This window comes from Podarcis filfolensis (genome assembly GCF_964270895.1).
Source record: "Podarcis filfolensis genome assembly, chromosome: 7".
Lineage (NCBI taxonomy): Eukaryota > Metazoa > Chordata > Lepidosauria > Squamata > Lacertidae > Podarcis > Podarcis filfolensis.
In genome coordinates, this window is record NC_139603.1 from 1,347,799 (window position 1) to 1,361,827 (window position 14,029).

A 14,029-nucleotide genomic window follows, 5' to 3' on the forward strand; every position below is an offset into this window, starting at 1 on the left:
ACTTGTAACTCCAGTCACACACACACCCTACTGTGTACTCTTTCTGTGGCCCTGCACCCTGGCAGGCACTTTAAATATCTGTCCTCATAAAATGTGGCAATACAGTTTCTCGTTCTGACGAAGTGGAAGTGTATTGAGTAGGAAAGGTAGAAGAGCAAGCAGCAAGGGAGAGACCTGCTTCAGAGGAAGGGTGTCTAAGGTCTTCATCTAATCGTAAAGCACAAAGAATACTCAAAGGAAAGTTAGCTGTATCAGACAGCCCAATTTTTAATAAAAACTTGTTAGATATTACAATTGATTATGCATTAGAGTGAAATACACATATAACTGAGGACACATTTTACCAGTGCATTTTTAAGAATTGGTAAGTCATAATTCTATCATTTACTTTTTAAATTAAAGCTATATCCCACCTAACCATAACTAGGGTGGGGGGGGAATTGTACAAGTATTTTTCATGGCTGAAGCCCTCCTTGGCAAGATACAGGAAATATTCAGGAAGCATTTAGTGCTACCACTGCCGAAATATTCTCCCACCTGCCTAAGAGACACAATACTATCTATAAGATGCCCGCATTCACCGTTTAAAGGCACCAGTGCAATACTTCTGGAATTTAAACTAATTAGAAAGAATGCACAGTCTTAATCAAATCATTTTCTTCTTTCATTCCAAAGGATTCTGAATCATATGCCCACACAGCATCAATGCCCTCTCCAAAGCTGTGCTTTGGTCTCCAGTGGGGGAAAGGAAAGCGGCAGGCAATGACCCTGGCATCTGATGCCAGCTCTTCTCCAAGCTTCTTCTCTAGTTGCAGCATCTGTGAAGGAACAAAACCACACAAAACCCCTTCAGACGGTGGGGAGGACATGGTGTTCAGCACTAGGATATGTACACGAATAACTAACTGGATATATAAAACATTAGCTTTCCAGTGCTTGACAGAGAACAACCAGGAACTGCCAATTCATTTCGAAGTTAGGCAAGGGACGACCTAATGTGGAACATGCATGTCAAACAATGTATGGAATTATAAAATCAAGTGAGGACTAAATGTCAGAAGACTTCGGCAGGACCTTAGAATCACCTTGGAAGACTTCAGTGGGCTGGAAGAGGGATGCAAGAATTAAAAGAGGTTTGCTGAGTGTGGAATAAGACACTGGCTGTACAGAAATGTTGATAGCAAATGAGCAGAAGACACAGCAGACGTAGCCTGCGATAAGCACTCTGTAGAGGAAGGAAGGCTCTATGCACTTGAATGGTTGTGGGGCGACTTCTGGAGAGTTTCACATTTTAGCAGCAGTTTCTACCCCTTTTTAAATTTTTATTATTAAAGATTTTCATGCTTTACAAAAGGACATGCCTTGTCTCCTTTTTCAAGTTGTACAGTCTTTTCTACCGATCAGTTACATTTGTTAAGGGACACTAGTGTTGAGTACAGTATAAGGTCAGGAAGAAGAGGGGGGAAGAGGAGGGGGTGACATTTATTTTTTTTGCAGTGTACGTGTGGGGTTTTGTGTCTATTCGCTGGTTACGTTTCCTTGGTAGTGAGAGGCTGGGGGCCCAAGGAGTGGTTGTCTGTCTGTGGTTGCCTGTGATGGGATTTGTTTGCCTTTGTGAGGAGAGGAGAACTTGTTGGGTCAAGGAAGCCAGATTGATTTGTATGCTGTCGGCGGGTTCTTGTCGTTGTCTTGTTGGGGTGTGTATGTGATAAAGGGGAGCCATACTGGAGCGAAGACGTCCTCTTTTATTTGTCCCCATGTCAGTTTCAGTTTATTGGTTAGCTTTTCTAATAAGCTGTTTCTACTCCCCACCCCCCCCAAACATAAAACAAGGATTCTGTCCTACCTATTCATTAAAAAGGTTCTACTTGATTTCTATATACCAACATTCTAGATAATTTTATGATTCAATAACAGAAACTTACCATTTGAGGTACTCCAAATATAACAACATTTGTGTACTGGGAAAAACTGACCTATTAAAAAAAAGGTAGTCATAAATATTCATCCTCTAAAAATTCTGTTTGTCTGTCTACTTAGTACAGACCATATGCGTGTAACGTGATGAAAAAGTACATCTAGTTCTTTCTTTTACACTGTAAGAATCAGAAAATCTGTATTTAAGTTAAATTAAACATTTTGCTCCAGCTGCCTAATGGCAGCAATGCACTGCAGTGGAGATCCCTGCTCCGCTTCTACATATGGACGACAGAAGGAAACTGGTGGTGAGTTTTGCTACTTTGACTTGCCTGCCACTAAAAAACACCTATCTGATTTTCTGCTGCATAAGCAAATGAAAGTCTCATTTTCTAAACTTATCTTCTAAACCAGGAGTGTCAAACTCAAATTCATCGGGGGCCGCATCAGCAGTTTGGTCACCCTCAAAGGGCCGGTTGTATCTATACTATACTATGTAAAGTGGAGGTTTCCTGTGTAGAACGGCCGACGCCGCTAGAGGGCAGACGTTCTCTGGCTTGTAGGCTGCTGCGCATGTGTAAAAAAAAAAAAAAGCGAGAATAAAAGGTGAAGGCTGCCGGCCGGCGGTGGCTACACGGGCCACATGACGAGGTCTGGCGGGCCGGATTCGGCGCACGGGCCTTGTGTTTGACACCCGTGTTCTAAACGATTCATTTTGTGTGTTCTTCCTAGGCTTTACTTCCATTGGAAGAAGCCTAGATTGGTCTCTAAGCTGGGATACTGATCATATTACACTCAAGAACAAACTTTCTAGGTTAAGGTTTCTTAAGAAGAGAGATATTTCTAATATTTAACAAGGAATAAATAATTTGGTAGGTTGGTCCAATATTAAAGATTCCTGTTCCAGTCTTTTTATGTTTCTCTTTCATTATATTTTCATGAATTTCAAACGTAATTATATTATATGAGAGGAACTGCTTAGTCTACGACCCTCTGAAAAGCTCCTGTTTCTTTTAAAGTCACAGCCATCTAACAACTAACTCTCATGAGAACATATCAGATTAACAGTGAAAAGATAACCTGCTTATTCACTAACTCTGATGGAACTTGTATTCCAAAACAACTTGTGGGTTCTTGTTTGGGGATGGCCTATTAATTTAAATACAGCAATGAAAAGAGTCAGATCAAAACCAAGAGATAAAGAATTCAAACAACTGGGAGCAGCAAGGAAGAAATGGTGAGGTTCAGTAGTGGAAATTAATTTAATTCCTTTGAAATGTTTGTTAGCTGTTTTCCTCAAAAGCTCAAAGTGGCCTACAATAAATAAAATAGCAAGACAACACCATGAAATCCCAGTGTTACAAACACAAAAGATAACAGCATTCAAAAACTTCCAGTTCCCACAGCTCAGATGATAACTTTTAGCCAGAGAAACAGAACTTTTTGCCATTTGGGCTTCAAAAGGACAACGAAACAAGATTACAGAATACAAGGAGAACAGAAAAAAGGAGTCCTGTGACCATTAAAGATGAGCAAAATAGATTAGGCAAGTTGAATTCAAGACACAGGAAAGAGAGAAGACACCAAGCAGAGAGTGTTGAAAGAGTTATAGGAGAGAGAGAGAGGTTTAGTTGCGTTAAAGGAGAGTAAAGGATGTCTTTTATAGACATTACAAAAGGGAAAGCAACACGACTTCGCACTGAATGAATGTGGGCTTGTACATAGATAAAGCCAGAGAGAAACCCAGTCTTCTATGTGTCCTATCTAAAGAGCAGCACAGTGCAACCACCCCACCCTGCAAATTCAGATTGTGACAGGTGTTGGGAGGTGGCAGACCTAAAGAGCCACCTGCTCTTATGACCTCTAGTCAGGGCCGGCCCAAGACATTTTGGTGCCTGAGGCAAACCGCAAAAGAGTGCCCCCTTCACCATCAGGGAAGAAGGGGTGAGTGAAGACCTACATCAGGAACAAGGAGGGGAGAATCAACTTTACCTGATCTGATGGTTGAGTGGGAATCAAAGGCCGCCACAGGGGGAAAGGGCCCCACTCTGAATCACGCTGTGCAGGTGCAGAGTTGAGAAGACCCTAGAAGGCAGCCCCCGCCATTTCCTCCCTAGGCGTAGGAGGAGATCCGCAGCCCATTTGCCAAAAGGCCGCTGTGGAGGTGGCACTGAGGAGGTGGCTGAAAAGGAGGGGGCAGATTTGGCATCCGAGGAGGATGCAGCAGCAGGTGATGCCTCCCTTGGAGACCAGATCTGCTGCTCCTGAGGATCTTGCCGCCCAAGATGGTCGCCTCACCTTGCCTAATGGGTGGGCTACCCGGCCTCTAGTTTGGCCCAAAGACAGACACAAACAAAAAGGTTGAAGAAAGGGGGAAAGGAGAATTGCCATTTTGCCTCTGGTTTTAATTTAATTTAATATGTGTGCTCCAATTCTTATTTCCCATTGGAATTTCAATATTAGTATGCAGCATTTTTTTAAAAGTTAAAAGCCATATTCATTATTGCAACTAACCATTTTACTAGCATCGCTGATAGTTGTAAATGTTCTCGTACCTTCCATAAGTCTGAAATGTAAAATTTGGTATCCTGATGAACTCCTTCTCTCCAGGCACAGTACCTGGAATACCACACGAGCCAAGGATTTAATTCATAACCAACAGCTTTGAATCCAACTTTTGCAGCTGCTATTACCTGCAAAAAGATAAATCAGTCTTTGTTCAGTAAAATAAACAGATTCCTTGGGACACCGAATATTAGAACTTGGTATTCTGTGAAAATATAGAAATAATTTAAATAAGGCAAACATACATCAGGATCTTAGGCATGTATAGCATTGTATACAGAGTTCAATGGGATTTAATTTTTATTGCATGTACAGGTGAAACTTGAAAAATTAGAATATCGTGGAAAAGTTCATTTATTTCAGTAATTCAACTTAAAAGGTGAAACTAATATATGAGATAGACTCATGACATGCAAAGTGATACATGTCAAGCCTTTATTTGTTATAATTGTGATGATTATGGCATAATGCTGATGAAAACCCCAAATTAACAATCTCAGAAAATTAGAGTATTAAATGAAATCAGCAAAACAAGGATTGCAAAATAGAGCAATATTGGACCTCTGAGAGTAGAAGCATGCATATGTACTCAGTACTTGGTTTGGGCCCCTTTTGCATCAATTACTGCCTCTATGCGGCGTGGCATGGATGCTATCAGCCTGTGGCACTGCTGAGGTGTTATGGAAGACCAGGATGCTTCAATAGCAGCCTTCAGCTCTTCTGCATTGCTCAGTCTCATGTCTCTCATCTTTATCTTGGCAATGCCCCATAGATTCTCTATGGGATACAGGTCAGACGACTTTGCTGGCCAATCAAGCACAGTAATCCCATGAGCACTGAACCAGGTTTTGGTACTTTCGGCAGTGTGGGCAGTGACAAAGTCCTGCTGGAAAATGAAATCAGCATCCCCATAAAGCTCATCTGCAGAAGGAAGCATGAAGTGCTCCGAAATTTCCTGGTAGACGGCTGTGTTGACCCTGGACTTAATGAAGCACAGTGGACCAACACCAGCTGATGACATGGCTCCCCAAATCAACACAGACTGTGGAAACTTCACACTAGACTTCAAGCATCTGGCATTGTGTGCCCCCCCATTCTTCCTCCAGACTCCTGGTCCTTGGTTTCCAAATGAGATGCAAAAGTTGCTCACATCAGAAAACAGGACTTCGGACCACTGAGCAACAGACCAGTTCTTTTTTTCTTTAGCCCAGGTAAGACACTTCTGACGTTGTTTCTTGTTCAGGAGCAGCTTGACAAGAGGAATACAACATTTGAAGCCCATCTCCATGATCCATCTCTGTGTGGTGGCTCTTGATGCACTAACTCCCTCAGTCCAGTCCTTGTGAAAGTCCCCAATACGTTTGAGTGGTCTTTTTCTGACAATCCTCTCCAGGCTGCGGTCATTCCTGCTGCTTGTGCACCTTTTTCTTCCACACTTTTCCCTTCCAAAATCTTTCCATTAATGTGCTTCGATACAGCACTTTGGGAACATCCAACTTCTTCTGCAATTACCTTTTGAGGCTTTCCCTCCTTATGGAGGGTCTCAGTGATGGCTTTCTGCACAACTGTCAGGGCAGCAGCCTTCCCCATGTTTGTGCTTCCTACTGAACCAGACTGAGAGACCATTTAAAGGCTCATGAACCCATTGCAGGTGTTATGGACTAAATAGCTACTGCACCTTTTCACAATATTCTAATTTTCTGAGATTGTTAATTTGGGGTTTTTATCAGCTGTACGACATAATCATCACAATTATAACAAATAAAGGCTTGACACATCTCACTTTGCATGTCATGAGTCTATCTCATATATTAGTTTCACCTTTTAAGTTGAATTTCTGAAATAAATGAACTTTTCCAAGATATTCTCATTTTTCGAGTTTCACCTGTATATACGAAAGGAATCATAAAAGGAATGTTTTCTCATTGAAGCAATTATCTGTTCAATTGCAGATCTCAGCCTTGCAAATATCTGAATAAATCAATTTGGCTATTCACTTTAACGGGAATCTGTCAATTTGTTCATAACAAGCAGGTGATGCAATTGTTTGGAGCCACTTCTATCAGGGTTGCCTGATAATGTATTTTCTCCTGCAATGGTTTAAAAAGACAAGAGCTGCAACTTCTTCCATCATGCTCCACCCTTGGTCCCGTTGCCCACATGCCTGCTGAGAGGTGGTCAGAGAAATCCAAACCACCCTTCCTCCAGGGCTCTTCCAGATGAGCCGGTCTCCCGCCAGCTTCCAAATGAGGCATTCCGGGGGTGGGGGGGGGGGAGCAGGCAGGGCTGAACCACTCTAGGACCTGATGAATCTACCTCTTCTAAATCGGAATCAGTGAAGGCGGTGAAGGTCCTGTGTGAGTGTCTGGAGGCGGTTGGAGGATGGATGGCGGCTAACAGATTGAGGCTGACTCCTGACAAGACAGAAGTACTGCTTTGGGGGGACAGGGGGCGGGCTAACTGTGCCCCTGAAGGACCAGGTGCGCAGCCTGGGAGTCATTTTGGACTCACAGCTGTCCATGAAGGCACAGGCCAATTCTGTGTCCAGGGCAGCTGTCTACCAGCTCCATCTGGTACGCAGGCTGAGACCCTACCTGTCTGCGAACTGTCTCGCCCGGGTGGTACTACTCTGTCATGCGCTCTACATGGCTCCACATGACTACTGCCATGCGCTCTACATGGAGCTACCTTTGAAGGTGACCCGGAAACTACAACTAATCCAGAATGTGGCAGCTAGACTGGGGACTGGGAGCAGCCACCGAGACCATATAACAAAGGTCCTGAAAGACTTACATTGGCTCCCAGTATGTTTCCAAGCACAATTCAAAGTGTTGGTGCTGACCTTTAAAGCCCTAAATGGCCTCGGCCCAGTATACCTGAAGGAGCGTCTCCACCCCCATCGTTCAGCCTGGACACTGAGATCTAGTGCCAAGGGCCTTCTGGTGCTTCCATCACTGCGAGAAGTGAAGTTACAGGAAACCAGGTAGAGGACCTTCTTGGTAGTGGTGCCCACCCTGTAGAACGCCCTCCCACCAGATGTCAAAGAAATAAACTATCGGACTTTTAGAAGACATCTGAGAGCAGCCCTGTTTAAAGAAGCTTTTAATACTAGATGAATCATTGTATTTTAATATTCTGCTGGAAGCCGCCCAGATGGGCGGGGTATAAATAATAATAATAATAATAATATCAAGCTAGTCTCACAGTCATCACTGGCTTAGGCCTGATCTCAACCCAACTGCTGGGCCCGGCTGGACCTGGCACAGGGACGAGGCCCAGTCATCATCATCCCTCAGCAACCAGCCTGTGACTGCAGCAGCACCGCTCTGCAAAGCCCTGCCAGGCTGGGGGTTAGAATGGAAGCCTAAACCAGGAAGTTAAGAAGTCACAGAAACTCTGCCTCCCTCTCATTTTTCCTCTTGTCCTTTTGTCCTAGGACGTGGAGTCCCAACTGCCAGAGCAGCAGGGAGTGTGCAAAATGCCTGGGATGGTGGACAGGGCAGGAAAAGTCGAGGTGCTTCAACACCCGACTTAGCAGCAGATTTTAAAGTGCTCATGTGTGTGTGGCAGGGGACACTGGACGGCAGCTGGCAGCTCTACTGATGTGCTTTATAGTTCAAATGCAATGCTCATGATTGGCAAGTTAACTGGAAACATCTCCAATTAAAAGATTTAGGTAGCAGGACTGGGAAAGAAACCTCTGCCTGGGAGCTGCTGCCAGTGAGACCAAACAAGACAGGACTGCATGCACCAATGGGTCCGTCAAAGCAGCTTCATGTGTTCCTACGTCTCACCCAGTCCTAGCCCTGTATGAAAGCTACATACACTTTGAGCACAGTGCCACAAAGGTCGACATGCATTAGCATGGCTCCAACAAGAACAAAACCTGACTTTGACTCACAATGCGCCCATCACCACTACCGATATCAACCAGGGGTCCCTTTCTGCCCTTTAGCATCCTCAGGACATTTTCAACCTGCTTTGAAGTTGCAGGGACATATGGCAGGCAATGCCTCCTCAGCGCAGGGGCAATAAATGGCGTGGCAACGGAGTACAGGGCCACTAATGTCCCACCAATAACGCCGGTGACCAGTAAGCCCCAGTTCCTTTGTTTAGGGCCCTCATCAGAGGTCATCAACGGCATCATGTCTTGTGCTGTGTTGCCTCCAGAAAGTTTTTCCGGCATACCAAAAATACCTAGAAAAGGGAAAGCATTTATTATACAAGAGAATGTCTATTAAGCTTATATTCCCCCCCCCCTTTTCAACAGGAGATATTATATGAGAAAGAGCCCTGCTGGATCAGGCTGTCCAATTTTACATCTTGTTTCCAGCACAGACAATTCAGATATATTTGAGAAGGCATAATGGCAACAGCCCCCCTCCTGCTGTTTGTCCCTCACTAACGGGCATTCTGGTCCATGGGGTCACGAAGAGTCGGACATGACTAATCAACTAAACAACAACAAACTGGCATTCAAAGGTCCATTAAGGATTAGATAAATTTACCATTCACAAATTTATCTAATTCCCTTTTAAAGCTGTCTGAGCGATGGGCCGCCACATCTTGTAGCAGCAAATTTCATTAGTTAATTTTACATGAAGTTCATGTTTAAATCTCTCGCATTCACAGCAGCAGGATTTAAAAATTCCTGGCTTTGGGAATATCATGCCTCTGCTTTCTAATTTAAAACATCAATTTCCTTTCTGGACTGTGCCTCTTGACAACACTGCCTCAAATTGCATTAACAAAAATGAATTATGAGAGAAACTGAATTATGCCTCAGTTCTGTTCTCATTTAAACAGTACAAAATATACATACACAATCTAGTATTAATACATACTACCCAGTCTCGCAGGATCTGAATAATGAAGGATGATCTCTCATCAGAAATATTTCCTTTGGCATTTCTACTGTAACGTTCATTGGTGTTCTAACACTTGAAATGTTAATGTTCCTTCGTAAATTGGATTCTATTTGCAATGGGGGAAAATCTGGAAAACACCATATGATATATAAGCTCACTATGCAAATATACTCCTTTTGAATGCATTATCAGAATCACTGAGAATTCAGAAACACTCAGCCTGATCCTAAGCTTCTTTATTCAGAAGCAGGTCCAACTGATCTGAGTGGGACTCACATGTGAGAAGCATGCATAGGTTTAGGCTGCTCATTTCACTGCAAGTTCTGCAACGAAATGAGCAGTCTAACCCTGTGCAGGCCTACTCATCTGTAAGCCCCACACGCTGCAGAATATGCCACAAACCACATTCTGTAGACCAGAGACATTTATTGAAGGCCATCTGCTCTACCCTACGGAGAGTTAGGCTTGCTGATTCCAACAGCCCTTGTTACCCCCCATTTTGCATAGGATTGGGCTGTGAATATTCATGATGTGCACTGTATGGCATATGAAAGAACCTTTATAGTAACAAAACAGGGGGGAAACAATGGCCACAAACAGCTATGCAGCAAGATAATAGAATGTAATACAGTGGTACCTCAGGTTACATACGCTTCAGGTTACAGACTCTGCTAACCCAGAAATAGTGCTTCAGGTTAAGAACTTTGCTTCAGGATGAGAACGGAAATCATGCTCTGGCGGCGCGGCAGCAGCGGGAGGCCCCATTAGCTAAAGTGGTGCTTCAGGTTAAGAGCAGTTTCAGGTTAAGAACGGACCTCCGGAACGAATTAAGTACTTAACCCGAGGTACCACTGTATTGGAAGTCAAAAACATCTAAGCCTGGCCTGTAATACCTTTTATCAGCTTTTGCTGATTTGCCAACTGCAATCCTATCTACATGGATTTATCTGCTTTGGTTATCCACGTTCTGGTAATCTACCCTTTGGACAAATTCAGTGCAGCATTTGTGGTTCTGCCTTTGAAAACAGGCCACAAACTTCAGCTTGTCCAGAATAGGGTTGTAAGACTGTTAACTGGGGCTGGCCCATCTAACCATATTAGCTAAAGGTAAAGGACCCCTGGGCGGTTAAGTCTGGTCAAAGGTGACTATGGGATTGCAGTGCTCATCTCGCTTTCAGGCCGAGGGAGCTGGCGTTTGTCCACAAACAGATTTCTGGGTCATGTGGCCAGAAGGACTAAACTGCTTCTGGCGCAACAGGACACTGTGATGGAAGCCAGAGTGCACAGAAACGCCATTTACCTTCCTGCCACAGCGGTACCTATTTATCTAGTTGCACTGGCATGCTTTCGAACTGGTTGGCAGGAGCTGGGACAGAGCAACGGGAGCTCAGACTCAGCGGTTTAGACCACAGTGCCACCCGCGTCCTTATCATATTATGATAGTGCTGTCATCTGCATTGGCTTCCAGTCTGTTTCCAGACCCAGTTCCAGGTGCTGATGCTGACTTATAAAGTCCTAAACAGCCTGGGACCTCCCATATGTCCCAAGCCAGACACTGAGATTATCTTCCATCAGGGAATGGGTATCTCTTTTGGGGGGGGGTACACTTTTCAGTATCGGGCAAAATGTTTTTCTTTTCCTGGGCTTTTTAAACTCTCAAGAATCCAAGTAGTTATTGCAGCTTCCGGTTCCAGTTGCCTCAATGGTGCAGCTCCCACAACAACGGGAGATTGGTGGCGAAGGAATAAACAAAGATGACTGAGGGTAATTATCTTTGTAAACTCCCCCAACCCTGGGGGGAGTTTCACTTGCAGATCATCTCGGTACCTGGCTTTCGCTCTGACATGGAATGCGGTAGGCAGGGAGGCGCTGAATGAAAAAGCACTTCACCTGTTGGTAATCCTCCAACAGCGCCATTAAGAAGGAGCAGTTCTTCTGTTCATTAAGAATTTAATTAGGATTAATGCACAGATGTGTGCTGGTAATGATGGGACAAGATTGAGGTTTGCTGAATTGAGATACAGTGGTACCTCTGGTTGCGAACGGGATCCGTTCCGGAGGCCCGTTCGCAACATGAAAAGAGTGCAACCCACAGTGGCGCGTCTGCGCACACGCGGGTTGCGATTCGCCGCTTCTGTGCATGACATCATTTTGCGCTTCTGCGCATGCGGCGAAACCTGGAAGTAACCCTTTCCGGTACTTCCAGGTCGCCGCAGGACGTAACCTGAAAGAACGTAACATGAAGCGGACGTAACATGAGGTATGACTGTAGCTACAAGGTCGTACAGATTTAAATTCAAATGATGACTTCATTCGATCTAAAAAACGGCATGTGTTGCAGAGGGGAGCCAATGGCTTCGTTATAAATACTTTGTTACATAAAAGACTCAGCAACGCCCCCAAGAAAGCCCCCCCAATTCTTTTTTCATATAGCAAGTGAAGATGAAGGGAGACGGGAGTATAGATATGGATTAAAATGACAAATGGAACTGTGTGAGGGAAACATAACAGTATGGAATAATTTTAAAAAGACTGGGAATCTACTGAGTTAATTCTTATTTTTCCCCTGATTGAGGGGAGGACGGATTGGACTTTGAGGACTTGCCAAGGCTTTGGCGGGGCACCAGATCACTCTTCTACGAGTAATTTTAGCTAATTTCTTCAGTTGGACAGAGAAGGGAGAGCTTGGAGGCTTGCAAGGGCTTTGGCAGGGCGCCAGGGAAATCCCCCCCCCCCCCCGACTGAAAGTAATGGCGATGGAATTTTAAGGCTGCAATCAGAGGGCCTAGAGAACAAAAGAGGAGAGATCTCTTTAGAGTGAAACCGAGTCAACAGCACCGTAAGGCACGAAGGAGACCAGGAACAACCAAGATGGGCATAATATTTACAAAGACATAAAAGAACAATTGATTAAGATTAATACCTGACACAGGAAGAAGAAAGGATAACTTCACTAGCGAACTTATATATTACTAAATGTGTTAATACAAATTGAAGTTAAATCATTGTAACTGTGATATAAGGGATTTTATCAAGATTGGATTGTTAATTGGATTGAGTAATAGTTTGGAAGCAGAATTAAAGGGAATTAGTAGACCTTGAAGTACAGCATGCAGGGGGCCACTTAAATTTTATAATTGGTTATGTTATTGATTTGTATTTGAATTGGCATTGTAATTTGGTATTGATATACAGTGGAACCTCTACTTACGGACACAATTCATTCCGGAGTTCCTTTCGCTGGTCAAAACGGGTCGCTAGAAGAGGCATCTTGTGCATGTGCGCATTCAGCGGCAGCCACTTCCGCGCATGCGCGAATCACAACAAACCTGGTGTTTACTTCCGGGTTTGCTGCGGATGCAACTTGGAATGTCCGCAAGAAGAGGCTTATGTAAGTTGAGGCTCCACTGTAATAAGGCCTATACTGGATTTCTGCAATTGAAAATTAATAAAACTTATTTCCACGTAGTCGTCCATGCACTGTTGCTTCAGCAGAGGTGTCTGCTAATGGAAGGGGCAGCAATTTTTGCAAATTCTTTCTCCCCCTGTCACCTCCCTGCAATCCAAATATCTGTTCTGGACAGTTGGTGGAACCCTCCAAAATATGTTTTAAGATGGATGCAAGGGGGAACTGGCAAAAACTGCTTGCCCTCCCCCTCCATTAGCAGACAACTCCGATAAAAAAACCCTTGCCTGCCAGAGTACCAACTGGATAAAGCCCTTTACTTCAAAATCTAATCCCTGAGTTCGCATGTGTTGGATTTTTTTTATTCCGATTTTATTTTCCTCTTTATACTTAGTTTATAGTTGTAGTATATTGCACTGGAAATCACTCATTCTTGCAGCTCGTTACTAGACAGCATGTAAATACAGTATTAATAAATGAGTAGGCCGTTGTTGTCGGACCCGTGGCTTCATCGAGGTCAAACCTTACCTGGCCATTTACCACAAATTCGAAGAAAGAGGGAGAAGGGCGGCGGGGAAAGCGAAAAGAGGGAGGCCAAGAACGGCCACGAGGAGGGAAAAGAAAGGTGCCGGCATTCCGAAACAGAACTCGCAAGACTCGAGGCCGAGGCGGGCGCCGGCCTCCCCGGCCCCGCGCAGAGCCGCCTGCGGGGCAGGGAGGGAGGAACGCCAAGCGCGCCAACTCCGGGCAGAAGCCTCAGGGAGGCCGCCACTCCGGGCAGACGGCACCATTGTGCCCCCGAAGGGGGGGGACAGGGCGTCCCCCGGAGTGAAGAGATTCCTTGCCTGCATCCGCTGCAAAGCCAGAGGATACCGTCGAGTTCAGCAGAGCCTCCGCCACCTGGCTGCTCTTCGAAGCGAGGCCGCAGGGGGAAAGCGCAGCCTCCGCTTCCGAATTCAGGATTTCCCTCCCCCGCCCGGCCTAGGCTGGTTGGCGCATAGAGATAGGAAAACTGCAGAGGGGCACAACAGAAGCTTTCAGGCTCGCAAAGCCCTGGAGGTGGGAGGGGGAGCTGCCCGCAGAGAACGTGGAGAAATCCAGGGCTTTAGTTGAGCTGAGACTGGCGCCCTCTCCCAGAGAGAAGGCGGCGGCGGCGGCGGCAGAGACAGGAGTCCATCATCTCAGACAGTGGCGTAGCGTGGGGGGTGCAGGGGGGGCGGGCCGCACCGGGCGCAACATCTGGGGTTAGGGCAAATCCATGGGTTAGGGGGCG

The 14,029-nt window shown here is 45.1% G+C and overlaps 1 protein-coding gene across 16 annotated transcripts; it reads right to left on the bottom strand.

The window, feature by feature from the left end:
* Positions 1-237: 237 nt before the first annotated feature.
* Positions 238-13,869, bottom strand: ATPSCKMT (ATP synthase c subunit lysine N-methyltransferase). Of its 16 annotated transcripts, none has more exons than XM_083624355.1 (6): positions 13,630-13,869; positions 12,562-12,782; positions 8,384-8,679; positions 4,473-4,610; positions 1,926-1,976; positions 238-818 (listed from the first exon to the last, which is right to left on the bottom strand). In XM_083624355.1, the coding sequence occupies exons 2-6, from the start codon at positions 12,572-12,574 to the stop codon at positions 624-626; spliced, it is 693 nt and encodes a 230-aa protein (XP_083480481.1). In that variant the 5' UTR covers positions 12,575-12,782; positions 13,630-13,869; the 3' UTR covers positions 238-623. The 16 variants fall into 16 exon arrangements, with proteins under 16 accessions (XP_083480481.1, XP_083480490.1, XP_083480495.1 ...); XM_083624364.1 differs by having other exon boundaries at positions 13,602-13,869; XM_083624369.1 differs by lacking the exons at positions 12,562-12,782; positions 13,630-13,869 and adding exons at positions 9,305-9,477; positions 13,285-13,487.
* Positions 13,870-14,029: the final 160 nt, after the last annotated feature.